Source organism: Oncorhynchus gorbuscha, linkage group LG11 (genome assembly GCF_021184085.1).
Source record: "Oncorhynchus gorbuscha isolate QuinsamMale2020 ecotype Even-year linkage group LG11, OgorEven_v1.0, whole genome shotgun sequence".
In the NCBI taxonomy this organism is placed as follows: domain Eukaryota; kingdom Metazoa; phylum Chordata; class Actinopteri; order Salmoniformes; family Salmonidae; genus Oncorhynchus; species Oncorhynchus gorbuscha.
This window is the reverse complement of record NC_060183.1, coordinates 84806326-84820999: the sequence shown is the minus strand read 5'-3', so window position 1 is coordinate 84820999 and position 14674 is coordinate 84806326. Positions and strand designations below refer to the sequence as shown.

Sequence of the window (14674 nt, the reverse complement as noted above, 5' to 3'; positions counted from 1 at the left end):
TAACGGGCCTCATACTGCCATGTTATTACCCTGGTCTGGTTAACGGGCCTCATACTGACATGTTATTACCCTGGTCTAGTTAACGAGCCTCATACTGCCATGTTATTACCCTGGTCTGGTTAACGGACCTCATACTGCCATGTTATTACCCTGGTCTGGTTAACGGGCCTCATACTGACAGCTGCCATGTTGTTTCCCTGGTCTGGTTAACAGGCCTCATACTGCCATGTTATTACCCTGGTCTGGTTAACGGGCCTCATACTGACAGCTGCCATGTTATTACCCTGGTCTGGTTAACGGGCCTCATACTGACAGCTGCCATGTTATTACCCTGGTCTGGTTAACAGGCCTCATACTGACAGCTGCCATGTTATTACCCTGGTCTGGTTAACGGGCCTCATACTGACATGTTATTACCCTGGTCTGGTTAACGGGCCTCATACTGACAGCTGCCATGTTATTACCCTGGTCTGGTTAACGGGCCTCATACTGACAGCTGCCATGTTATTACCCTGGTCTGGTTAACGGGCCTCATACTGACAGCTGTCATGTTGTTACCCTGGTCTGGTTAACGGGCCTCATACTGCCATGTTGTTACCCTGGTCTGGTTAACGGGCCTCATACTGCCATGTTATTACCCTGGTCTGGTTAACGGGCCTCATACTGACAGCTGCCATGTTATTACCCTGGTCTGGTTAACGGGCCTCATACTGCCATGTAATTACCCTGGTCTGGTTAACGGGCCTCATACTGACAGCTGCCATGTTATTACCCTGGTCTGGTTAATGGGCCTCATACTGACAGCTGCCATGTTATTACCCTGGTCTGGTTAACGGGCCTCATACTGACAGCTGCCATGTTATTACCCTGGTCTGGTTAACGGGCCTCATACTGACAGCTGCCATGTTGTTACCCTGGTCTGGTTAATGGGCCTCATACTGCCATGTTGTTACCCTGGTCTGGTTAACGGGCCTCATACTGCCATGTTATTACCCTGGTCTGGTTAACGGGCCTCATACTGACAGCTGCCATGTTATTACCCTGGTCTGGTTAACGGGCCTCATACTGCCATGTTATTACCCTGGTCTGGTTAACGGGCCTCATACTGACAGCTGCCATGTTATTACCCTGGTCTGGTTAATGGGCCTCATAATGACAGCTGCCATGTTATTACCCTGGTCTGGTTAACGGGCCTCATACTGACAGCTGCCATGTTATTACCCTGGTCTGGTTAACGGGCCTCATACTGACAGCTGCCATGTTATTACCCTGGTCTGGTTAACAGGCCTCATACTGACAGCTGCCATGTTATTACCCTGGTCTGGTTAACGGGCCTCATACTGACAGCTGCCATGTTATTACCCTGGTCTGGTTAACGGGCCTCATACTGACAGCTGCCATGTTATTACCCTGGTCTGGTTAACGGGCCTCATACTAACAGCTGCCATGTTATTACCCTGGTCTGGTTAACGGGCCTCATACTGACATGTTATTACCCTGGTCTGGTTAACGGGCCTCATACTGACAGCTGCCATGTTATTACCCTGGTCTGGTTAACGGGCCTCATACTGCCATGTTATTACCCTGGTCTGGTTAATGGGCCTCATACTGACAGCTGCCATGTTATTACCCTGGTCTGGTTAACGGGCCTCATACTGCCATGTTATTACCCTGGTCTGGTTAACGGGCCTCATACTGACAGCTGACATGTTATTACCCTGGTCTGGTTAACGGGCCTCATACTGACAGCTGCCATGTTATTACCCTGGTCTGGTTAACGGGCCTCATACTGACAGCTGACATGTTATTACCCTGGTCTGGTTAACGGGCCTCATACTGCCATGTTATTACCCTGGTCTAGTTAACGGGCCTCATACTGCCATGTTATTACCCTGGTCTGGTTAACGGGCCTCATACTGACAGCTGACATGTTACTACCCCCATCTTGTGTGGCTAGAATAAAGACCTGCATGTCAATGTGTCAGTCAGGGGAAAACACTGCATGAAACCTTTACTCTTCAGTTAAACACGCACACACACACACACTGCCTTCAGAAAGTATTGACCCTTGACCTTTCCCACATGCTATTGTGTTACAGCCTGAATGTAAAATGTATTACATTTAGATGTGTCACACTACACACAATACCCCATAATGTCAAAGTGGAATTAGTGGAATTTAAAAAAATTAAAAGCTGAGATGTCTTGAGTCAGTAAGTTCTCAACCCTTTTGTTATGTCATAAATAAGTTCAGCAGTAAAAATGATGCTTAACAAAGTCACATAATAAGTTACAGGATTGTTTAATGACTACCTCATCTCTGTACCCCGCACATACACATTATCTGTAATTGTAAGGTCCCTCAGTCCAGCAGTGACTAACCAAACATAGAGAAATAAAAGGCTCTCTCGAAGGTCGGGGCGTGACACCAAGGCACTACAGTAAAACTGCAAAAAATGTGGCGAGGCTATTATATTTTTGTCCTGAATACAAAGTGTGATGTTTGGGGCAAATCCAATCCAATACATTATGGAGTACCACTCTCCATATTTTCAAGCTTAGTGGTGGCTGCATCATGTTATGAGTATGCTTGTAATTGTTAAGGACTGGGGAGTTTTTCCAGGATATTTTTTTTTTTAGAGAATGGTGCTAAGCACAGGCAAAATCCTAGAGGAAAACCTGGTTCAGTCTGCTTTCCACCAGACACGGTGAGACTAATTCACCTTTCAACAGGACAATAACCTAAAACACAAGGCCAAATCCACACTGGAGTCGCTTACCGAGATTATTTATAATGTTCCTGAGTAGCCGAGTAACACTTTAGACATAAAAATACTTGAAAATCTATGGCCTGAAAATTGTTGTCTCGGAAACCAATTTAACAGCACTTGAATCATTTTGAAATGAATAAATGGGCAAATGTTGCATCAGGTGTGGAAAGGTGTGGAAAGCTTTTATAGACTTACAGCTGTAATCGCTGCCAAACGTGCTTCTACAAAGTATTGACTCAGGGGTGTGAATACTTATTGAAATCAGATATAAAAAAAATATATAAAAACATGTTTTCACCTGTCACTCTCCAATATTGTGTGTAGATGAGTGAGAAAATAAAACAAAACATACAATCCATTTTAAATTCAGGATATAACACAAAATGTCGAATAAGTCTGAATACTTTCTCAAGGCAATGTACCCATACTGCTTCAAACTGTAAAAAAAGGCAATGTACCCACACTGCTTCAAACTGTAAAAAAGGCAATGTACCCACACTGCTTCAAACTTTACAAAAGGCAATGTACCCACACTGCTTCAAACTGTAAAAAAAGGCAATGTACCCACACTGCTTCAAACTTTAAAAAAGGCAATGTACCCATACTGCTTCAAACTTTAAAAAAGGCAATGTACCCATACTGCTTCAAACTTTTAAAAAAGGCAATGTACCCATACTGCTTCAAACTTTTAAAAAAGGCAATGTACCCATACTGCTTCAAACTTTTAAAAAAGGCAATGTACCCACACTGCTTCAAACTTTTAAAAAAGGCAATGTACCCATACTGCTTCAAACCCATACTGCTTCAAACTGTAAAAAAAGGCAATGTACCCACACTGCTTCAAACTGTAAAAAAAGGCAATGTACCCACACTGCTTCAAACCACATACTGCTTCAAACTTTTAAAAAGGCAATGTACCCATACTGCTTCAAACTTCAAACTTCAAACTGTAAAAAAAGGCAATGTACCCATACTGCTTCAAACTTTAAAAAAGGCAATGTACCCATACTGCTTCAAACTTTAAAAAAGGCAATGTACCCATACTGCTTCAAACTTTTAAAAAAGGCAATGTACCCACACTGCTTCAAACTTTTAAAAAAGGCAATGTACCCATACTGTTTCAAACTTTAAAAAAGGCAATGTACCCACACTGCTTCAAACTTTTTTTTTAAACATTAAGCATCAAACATTATTTAAAACCAGAAATAAATAGATTTGAGACAGGTTTCCATGAATGAAACCTACCTTTTGAAACACATCTCATGAGTAGCAGAACACGTTCCTTTCTTCCTGTCCCAATCAAATTAGCCTAAACCTACTGTCAGGCTGACAGGTTGTTAGCTAGCTAAGTGACTGAACAACGTTGTTGGTTATCAAACCAATAATTAGCGACCCAGGATTAGTTTTAAAAAAACGTCCCGTGACATGGTTTGTTAAATTAAATCAAATGTAATTTCACACAGGATTGAAAGAAGAAAAAAAGATGGCTCCAGTAATATAATTTATTTTGTCACCGTTTGAGACGAGATGTATTCTTTGGCTGTAGTGAAGCTCCTCTGTCACTCGGAGCAAACTTGCAATTGAAAAGCTTACACAGACAGGCCTGTGCTCTTGGTTATTTTTTATTTTATTTAACTAGGCAAATCAGTTAAAACTTCACCAACTGCAGGATTGGTGGGTCCCCTGCACGACGGTTGAGCTAACGGAAGCTAATGCTTTAGCATGAGGTTGAGCTAACGGAAGCTAATGCTTTAGCATGTAGTTGTAAGTAACATTTCCAAGTACATAGACATGTCTGATATTGAAAGAAAGCTTACATTCTTGTTAATCTAACTGCATTGCCCAATTTACAGTAGCTATTACAGTGAAATAATACCGTGCTACTGTTTGAAGAGAGTGCACAGTTTTGAACTTGAAAAGTAATTAATAAAGAAATTAGGCACATTTTGGCAGTCTTGATACAACATTTTGAACAGAAATGCAATGTGGATTAGGATAAAACTTAGCACATACACTGTTGCCATCTAGTGGCCAATATCTAAATTGCACCTGGGCTGGAATAATACATAATGGCCTTTCTCTTGCATTTCAAAGATGACGGAATGTATATATTTTTTCTTTGTATTATCTTTTACCAAATCGAATGTGTTATATTCTCCAACATTCCTTTCACATTTCCACAAACTTCAAAGTGTTTCCTTTCAAATGGTACCAAGAATATGCATATCCTTGCTTCAGGTCCTGAGCTACAGGCAGTTAGATTTGGGTATGTCATTTTAGGAGGAAATTGAAAAAAAGGGCCAGTCCATAAGATGTTTTAAGAACAAATTCTTATTTACAGTGACGGCCTAGCAGGGAACAGTGGGTTAAACTGCCTAGCAGGGAACAGTGGGTTAAACTGCCTAGCAGGGAACAGTGGGTTAAACTGCCTAGCATGGAACAGTGGGTTAAACTGCCTAGCAGGGAACAGTGGGTTAAACTGCCTAGCAGGGAACAGTGGGTTAAACTGCCTAGCAGGGAACAGTGGGTTAAACTGCCTAGCAGGGAACAGTGGGTTAAACTGCCTTGTTCAGGGGCAGAACAACAGATTTTTACCTTGTCAGCTCTGACACCTTTCGGTTACTGGCCCAACGCTCTAACCGCTAGGCTACCTGCTGCCCCCTCTAACCGCTAGGCTACCTGCCTCCCCCTCTAACCGCTAGGCTACCTGCCTCCCCCTCTAACCGCTAGGCTACCTGCCTGCCCCCTCTAACCGCTAGGCTACCTGCCTGCCCCCTCTAACCGCTAGGCTACCTGCCTGCCCCCTCTAACCGCTAGGCTACCTGCCTGCCCCCTCTAACCGCTAGGCTACCTGCCTCCCCTCTAACCGCTAGGCTACCTGCCTCCCCCTCTAACCGCTAGGCTACCTGCCTCCCCCTCTAACCGCTAGGCTACCTGCCTCCCCTCTAACCGCTAGGCTACCTGCCTCCCCCTAACCGCTAGGCTGCCCCCTCTAACCGCTAGGCTACCTGCCTCCCCCTCTAACCACTAGGCTACCTGCCTCCCCTCTAACCGCTAGGCTACCTGCGCTAGGCTACCTGCCCTAACCGCTAGGCTACCTGCCTGCCCCTCTAACCGCTAGGCTACCTGCCTGCCCCCTCTAACCGCAGGCTACCTGCCTGCCCCCTCTAACCGCTAGGCAACCTGCCTAGGCAACCCTCCCCTCTAACTGCTAGGCTACCTGCCTCCCTCCTCTAACCGCTAGGCTACCTGCCGCCCCCTCTAACCGCTAGGCTACCTGCCTCCCCCTCTAACCACTAGGCTACCTGCCTCCCCTCTAACCACTAGGCTACCTGCCTCCCTCTAACCACTAGGCTACCTGCCTCCCCTCTAACCACTAGGCTACCTGCCTCCCTCTCTAACCACTAGGCTACCTGCCTCCCTCTCTAACCACTAGGCTACCTGCCTCCCTCTCTAACCACTAGGCTACCTGCTGCCCCTCTAACCACTAGGCTACCTGCCTCCCTCTCTAACCACTAGGCTACCTGCCTCCCTCTCTAACCACTAGGCTACCTGCCTCCCTCTCTAACCACTAGGCTACCTGCTGCCCCTCTAACCACTAGGCTACCTGCCTCCCTCTCTAACCACTAGGCTACCTGCTGCCCCAGGCAATGAAATGATAGTGTAGTGCTCTGCACACTGCTCCAGCCTATCAACGCTGCTCAACAGGGGCTGCATCCCACTCGTCATCACGGCTACTTCATTGTTTTTGTTTCATAACAGACTAGCCTTAACCCATCCCTCCTCACGTCATGTTGAAGTGATGTATGTACCGTGGTATAATGTTGACGCAAATCAACATCAAGTAATAGTTGTGAAAGGCTAACGTTGTGTCAATCATCTGGTTTGGTTGGTAACCTGCGCCAACATCAAGGATACTTTGTGTAATGTTTTCACAAGTATATTGAACAAGTTGTTGCTACAGGAAGCAGCACGTAGTACTTGTACCTTGGGGTAGGGTATAGACACGTACAATATAGAACAGGTAGTACCGTGGCGGGATAGGGTATAGACATGTAGCATATAGAACAGGTAGTACCGTGGAGGGATAGGGTATAGACATGTAGCATATAGAACAGGTAGTACCGTGGAGGGATAGGGTACAGACATGTAGCATATAGAACAGGTAGTACCGTGGAGGGATAGGGTATAGACATGTAGCATATAGAACAGGTAGTACCATGGAGGGATAGGGTATAGACATGTAGGATATAGAACAGGTAGTACCGTGGAGGGATAGGGTATAGACATGTAGCATATAGAACAGGTAGTACCGTGGAGGGATAGGGGATAGGGTATAGACATGTAGCATATAGAACAGGTAGTACCGTGGAGGGATAGGGTGTAGACATGTAGCATATAAAACAGGTAGTACCGTGGAGGGATAGGGTATAGACATGTAGGATATAGAACAGGTAGTACTGTGGAGGGATAGGGTGTAGACATGTAGGATATAGAACAGGTAGTACCGTGGAGGGATAGGGTATAGGGTATAGACATGTAGCATATAGAACAGGTAGTACCGTGGAGGGATAGGGTATAGGGTATAGACATGTAGCATATAGAACAGGTAGTACCGTGGAGGGATAGGGTATAGACATGTAGCATATAGAACAGGTAGTCCCGTGGAGGGATAGGGTATAGGGTATAGACATGTAGCATATAGAACAGGTAGTACCGTGGAGGGATAGGGTATAGACATGTAGCATATAGAACAGGTAGTACCGTGGAGGGATAGGGTATAGACATGTAGCATATAGAACAGGTAGTACCGTGGAGGGATAGGGGATAGGGTATAGACATGTAGCATATAGAACAGGTAGTACCGTGGAGGGATAGGGTATAGACATGTAGCATATAGAACAGGTAGTACCGTGGAGGGATAGGGTATAGACATGTAGCATATAGAACAGGTAGTACCGTGGAGGGATAGGGTATAGACATGTAGCATATAGAACAGGTAGTACCGTGGGGTAGTCGAGTTCAAAGAAGGTCTCCAGGTTATTGATGAGGTTGGGGTCTACTCCTTTCAGAGGCTTCAGTAGAGAGACCCCCGCCAGCTTACTGTAGGGCTGCTTGTCAGGGCTCTTCTTATTGAAGCAGAGTCGGCTACAGGAGAGACAGACAAGCACAATTACAACGTTATTGTCAGGGCTCTTCTTATTGAGACAGAGTCGGCTACAGGAGAGACAGACAAGCACAATTACAACGTTATTGTCAGGGCTCTTCTTATTGAGACAGAGTCGGCTACAGGAGAGACAGACAAGCACAATTACAACGTTATTGTCAGGGCTCTTCTTATTGAGACAGAGTCGGCTACAGGAGAGACAGACAAGCACAATTACAACGTTATTGTCAGGGCTCTTCTTATTGAGACAGAGTCGGCTACAGGAGAGACAGACAAGCACAATTACAACGTTATTGTCAGGGCTCTTCTTATTGAGACAGAGTCGGCTACAGGAGAGACAGAGAGGCACAATTACAACGTTATTGTCAGGGCTCTTCTTATTGAGACAGAGTCGGCTACAGGAGAGACAGAGAGGCACAACTGTTACTTGTACTTCTGCGTGTGCTGCTGCATTGTAAGGCCTAGGCAACCAAAGACTTGTTTGTTGCTTGTTTCAGCAAGAGGCAACGAAGTTTAATCACGCTGTTAAGAGTCCATGTTACCACAGAACGGACTCAACCACACGAATAGGGCCGGGCCAAATGGCCACAAAAATCTTATTTAGATTTGTTTTCAAACTTAATGGCGATTCACGAGATAGATATATAATATCTATCAATATATATATATTTTTTTATGTTCTCTAAATAAGCTTTGTTGTACAATTAAAAAAAGGTAAAAATACACTTCACACACAGCAATACTCTAATGAATTCAGTGTTTATGAAATCAGGGTGATAATATCTTTATTTTATCAAAATAGTTGAACCTGTTTGTTGTTGTTGCAATAATCAGTGGTCTTTCAGGTCGATCTACGAAAACAACCTTTTTGTTCAATTTAACCAGTACGCACATCCACTAATAAATACTCTCTACTGTGTATAGCCTCTCTACTGTATATAGCCTCTCTACTGTATATAGCCTCTCTACTGTATATAGCCTCTCTACTGTATATAGCCTCTCTACTGTATATAGCCTCTCTACTGTATATAGCCTCTCTACTGTATATAGCCTCACTACTGTATATAATTGCCTCTCTACTGTATATATATAGCCCCTCTCTGTATATAGCCCTCTACTGTATATAGCCTCTCTACTGTATATAGCCTCTCTACTATATACCTCTCTATATAACCCCTCTACTGTATATAGCCTCTCTACTGTATATAGCCTCTCTACTGTATATAACCCCTCTACTGTATATAGCCTCTCTACTGTATATATAGCCCCTCTACTGCCCTCTACTGTATATAGCCCCTCTACTGTATATAGCCCTCTACTGTATATCTACTGTATATAGCCTCTCTACTGTATATAGCCCCTCTACTGTATATAGCCCCTCTACTGTATATAGCCTCTCTACTGTATATAGCCTCTCTACTGTATATAGCCCCTCTACTGTATATAGCCTCTACTGTATATATTGCCTCTCTACTGTATATAGCCCCTCTACTGTATATAGCCCCTCTACTGTATATAGCCTCTCTACTGTATATAGCCTCTCTACTGTATATAGCCTCTACTGTACATATTGCCCCTCTACTGTATATATTGCCCCTCTACTGTATATATTGCCCCTCTACTGTATATATTGCCCCTCTACTGTATATATAGCCCCTCTACTGTATATAGCCCCTCTACTGTATATAGCCCCTCTACTGTATATAGCCCCTCTACTGTATATAGCCTCTCTACTGTATATAGCCTCTCTACTGTATATAGCCTCTCTACTGTTTATAGCCTCGCTACTGTATATAACCTCTCTACTCTATATAGCCTCTCTACTGTATATAGCCTCTCTACTGTATATAGCCTCTCTACTGTATATAGCCTCTCTACTGTTTATAGCCTCGCTACTGTATATAGCCTCTCTACTCTATATAGCCTCTCTACTGTATATAGCCTCTCTACTGTATATAGCCTCTCTACTGTATATAGCCTCTCTACTGTATATAACCTCTCTACTTTATACTGTTGTTTTATTTCTTTACCCATCTATTGTTCACCTAATACCTTTTTTTTTGCACTTTTGGTTAGAGCCTTTAAGTAAGCACTTCACTGTAAGGTTTACCTACACCTGTTGTATTCATCATTTCACTGTAAGGTCTACTACACCTGTTGTATTCAGCATTTCACTGTAAGGTCTACTACACCTGTTGTATTCAGCATTTCACTGTAAGGTCTACTACACCTGTTATATTCAGCATTTCAAATCAAATCAAATCAAATCAAATTTATTTATATAGCCCTTCGTACATCAGCTGATGTCTCAAAGTGCTGTACAGAAACCCAGCCTAAAACCCCAAACAGCAAGCAATGCAGGTGTAGAAGCACGGTGGCTAGGAAAAACTCCCTAGAAAGGCCAAAACCTAGGAAGAAACCTAGAGAGGAACCAGGCTCTGAGGGGGGCCAGTCCTCTTCTGGCTGTGCCGGGTGGAGATTATAACAGAACATGGCCAAGATGTTCAAATGTTCATAGATGACCAGCCGGCTCAAATAATAATAATCACAGCAGTTGTTGAGGGTGCAACAAGTCAGCACCTCAGGAGTAAATGTCAGTTGCCTTTTCATAGCTGATCATTGAGAGTATCTCCACCGCTCCTGCTGTCTCTAGAGAGTTGAAAACAGCAGGTCTGGGACTGTCCGGTGTCAGGGTTCTAGCCACAGGCAGAACAGTTGAAACTGGAGCAGCAGAACGGCCAGGTGGACTGGGGGACAGCAAGGAGTCATCATGCCAGGTGGTCATGAGGCATGGTCCTAGGGCTCAGGTCCTCAGAGAAAGAGAGAATTAGAGAGAGCATATTAAAATTCACACAGGATAAGACAGGAGAAATACTCCAGATATAACAGACTTCCATAGCCACTGCAGCATAAATACTGGCGGCTGAGACAGGAGGGGTCATGAGACACTGTGGCCCCATCCGATGATACCCACGGACAGGGCCAAACAGGCAGGATATAACCCCACCCACTTTGCCAAAGCATAGCCCCCACACCACAAGAGGGTCATCTTCAACCACCAACATGAGACAAGGCCGAGTGTAGCCCACGAAGATCTCCGCCACTGCACAACCCAAGGGGGGGGGGCTCCAACCCAGACAGGAAGAACACATCAGCGACTCAACCCACTCAAGTGACACACCCCTCCTAGGGACGGCATGGAAGAGCACCAGTCAGCCAGTGACTCAGGCAGAGAATCCCAGTGGAGAGAGGGGAACCGGCCAGACAGCAAGGGTGGTTCGTTGCTCCAGAGCCTTTCCATTCACCTTCACACTCCTGGGCCAGACTAGACTCGATCATATGACCCACTGAAGAGATTAGTCTTCAGTAAAGACTTAAAGGTTGAGACCAAGTCTGCGTCTCTCACATGGGTAGGCAGACCATTCCATAAAAATGGAGCTCTATAGGAGAAAGCCCTGCCTCCGGCTGTTTGCTTAGAAATTCTATGGACAATTAGGAGGCCTGCGTCTTGTGACCGTAGCATACGTGTAGGTATGTACGGCAGGACCAAATCAGAGAGATAGGTAGGAGCAAGCCCATGTAATGCTTTGTAGGTTAGCAGTAAAACCTTGGAATCAGCCCTTGCCTTGACAGGAAGCCAGTGTAGAGAGGCTAGCACTGGAGTAATATGATCAAATTGTTTGGTTCTAGTCAGGATTCTAGCAGCCGTATTTAGCACTAACTGCTAAATGTGCTTTATCCGGGTAGCCGGAAAGTAAAGCATTGCCGTAGTCTACCCTAGAAGTAACAAAAGCATGGATACATTTTTCTGCATCATTTTTGGACAGAAAGTTTCTGATTTTTGCAATGTTTCGTAGATGGAAAAAAGCTGTCCTTGAAACAATCTTGATGTGTTCGTCAAAAGAGAGATCAGGGTCCAGAGTAACGCCGAGGTCCTTCACAGTTTTATTTGAGACGACTGTACAACCATTAAGATTAATTGTCAGATTCAACAGAATATCTCTTTGTTTCTTGGGACCTAGAACAAGCATCTCCGTTTTGTCTGAGTTTAATAGTAGAAAGTTTGCAGCCATTCACTTCCTTATGTCTGAAACACAGGCTTCTTGCGAGGGCAATTTTGGGGCTTCACCATGTCTGAGTAAAGAATTTACAAATCATATGTACATATGAGTAACAGCCTGCATCTGTCTAGACTCAAAACTAGTAGCTAGTATTTCATTTCTATCTACATCTGTCTAGACTCAAAACTAGTAGTTAGTATTTAATTTCTATCTACATCTGTCTAGACTCAAAACTAGTAGTTAGTATTTCATTTCTATCTACATCTGTCTAGACTCAAAACTAGTAGTTAGTATTTCATTTTACTATGGTTCGTGTAATGTGCACATGAGCAGCACGTTGATTGTTTATTTCCTTCCTGTCGGCAAATCTGATTTAGTGTCTGAACTCTGTCTAGAGAGGTTTGTGCCTGAGACAGAAACGGGGCTGACCTAAAAAAAAAAGGATGGCTCCACCTCGTAGAGTTGAATCGACTAACTCGCCATCAAACAGGGGTTAGGGTGCTTTCTCACCGTAAAGAAAATGACAAGAGGTAACGGGTGTCCTTATCCCCAAGAGCCGGTACTACTAGATACCAAGCCACTAGGTAAAGGAACCATCTAGTTACTGGAGATCACACCACATCAGAAACACAAGGAAGCGCTGAGAAACACCGGTTTAAACAACAACAAGTTGCATTAGTTACCAGTATCTTTGGTAGTATCTTACAAAATAGTTAACTAGTTACGTTTTTAGTTAACCAACTTTACAGTGCCCACTTAACCTTAGTTAGGTAACTAGTCAGCTGACTTTAGTGTTTCTCTCGCCATGTGGTTCCCGGTGACTAGTTAGTTATATGCGAGGTTAGGAGTACTAAAACTAAATCAGTATATCGGCATAGATAACTAGTTAGATAGACAGCAAGCTGCTACTATTTGACAACTTGCTTCCCTTGTGTTGAGCCACTTCCCCAGCCGACTGAACTCAGCGGTTTACGGTTGAACGGCGCCTGGTTTGGACGGACCGGAGGTTAACTACTACCGATTTCAGCACCCAAACGATAGGCCGTAATTACGCATAATAATAATAAATATCCTATGTAAAATTGCAGGCTATTCTTTGAGTGCTGAAATCGTTAGTTTTTGATTAAAAACTGAATGTGATGTGACTCAGAGCTCATCTCTGCCCACACTCGTGTTTAGTTACGGATCAACTCGATGGGTTAAATCGGGCTCCGGTAATAATAATAATAATAATATATGCCATTTAGCAGACGCTTTTATCCAAAGCGACTTACAGTCATGTGTGCATACATTCTACGTATGGGTGGTCCCGGGGATCGAACCCACTACCCTGGCGTTACAAGCGCCATGCTCTACCAACTGAGCTACAGAAGTACTAACCAGGCAGTACTTACACATAGATGATGGACATGAAATGCATAAACCAGAGTAGGAGAAATAGAATGAATCCAAAGACGGAGAGCCCTTGCATGGCAAGATCCACAAGGTCCATGTTTGCGCCCTTGTTGTTGTAGCTACACCACCGGTGTAAATACCCACGCAGACTGGTGAGCGAATCACGGAGGTACAGACTCTGCTCCAAAACGTCGCATACGGTACGAACTGGGCGGGGTACGGCACTTCCGCCCATGACAACAGTAGTCTTCTGACTCAAAAAAAGACCTCGACTTCTTAGAACAGAGAACCACGTCTCTCTCGTCCACTACTACAGATCATATTGCGCTATATTGCAGACAACGGACAATCGAGCAAGGGGGGTACAATATCACATTACAATTACAACACGGACCTTAAGGGACACTTACAATTCTAACCGCTTTTTTGTTAGTAGAACATTTAACCGTATTAAAATACAGTTCAATTTATTTTTGTAGGGTACGAAAATGTGGTTTTCGGTTTGTAAATTGACATTTGTGTATATGAAATTTGGCCAAAAGAATAATGAAATTAATGGCAAATGCTTCCACTTATTTCTATTGTATGTAAAGAATCCAAGCAGTACGTCTCTCCTCTCCAGGTCTTTCCTACTGATGAGTCAACAGGGTCAATAGAAGGTAGGCTCTGAGGGTCAGGTCTTTCCTACTGATGAGTCAACAGGGTCAATAGAAGGTAGGCTCTGAGGGTCAGGACTTTCCTACTGATGAGTCAACAGGGTCAATAGAAGGTAGGCTCTGAGGGTCAGGTCTTTCCTACTGATGAGTCAACAGGGTCAACAGAAGGTAGGCTCTGAGGGTCAGGTCTTTCCTACTGATGAGTCAACAGGGTCAATAGAAGGTAGGCTCTGAGGGTCAGGTCTGTCCTACTGATGAGTCAACAGGGTCAATAGAAGGTAGGCTCTGAGGGTCAGGCTCTGAGGGTCAGGTCTTTCCTACTGATGAGTCAACAGGGTCAATAGAAGGTAGGCTCTGAGGGTCAGGTCTTTCCTACTGATGAGACAACAGAGTCAATCCTACTGGTGAGAAGGTCAATAGAAGGTAGGCTCTGAGGGTCAGGTCTTTCCTACTGATGAGTCAACAGGGTCAATAGAAGGTAGGCTCTGAGGGTCAGGTCTTTCCAGGGTCAATAGAAGGTAGGCTCTGAGGGTCAGGTCTTTCCTACTGATGAGTCAACAGGGTCAATAGAAGGTAGGCTCTGAGGGTCAGGTCTTTCCTACTGATGAGGGTCAATAGAAGGTA

The 14674-nt window shown here is 44.3% G+C and overlaps 1 protein-coding gene across 1 annotated transcript in view; it reads right to left on the bottom strand.

Annotated features, from left to right (window-relative positions):
* The window catches only part of LOC123989571 (ceramide glucosyltransferase-like), a 47658-nt gene extending 34075 nt beyond the window's left edge, over positions 1–13583 (bottom strand). Inside the window, exons 1-2 of the mRNA XM_046290687.1 lie at positions 13394–13583; positions 7778–7919 (exon numbers count right to left, since the gene is read on the bottom strand). Coding sequence (XP_046146643.1) covers positions 7778–7919; positions 13394–13491 — 240 coding nt within the window. The 5' untranslated portion in view covers positions 13492–13583. The remainder of the gene's footprint in view (positions 1–7777; positions 7920–13393) is intronic.
* Positions 13584–14674: the final 1091 nt, after the last annotated feature.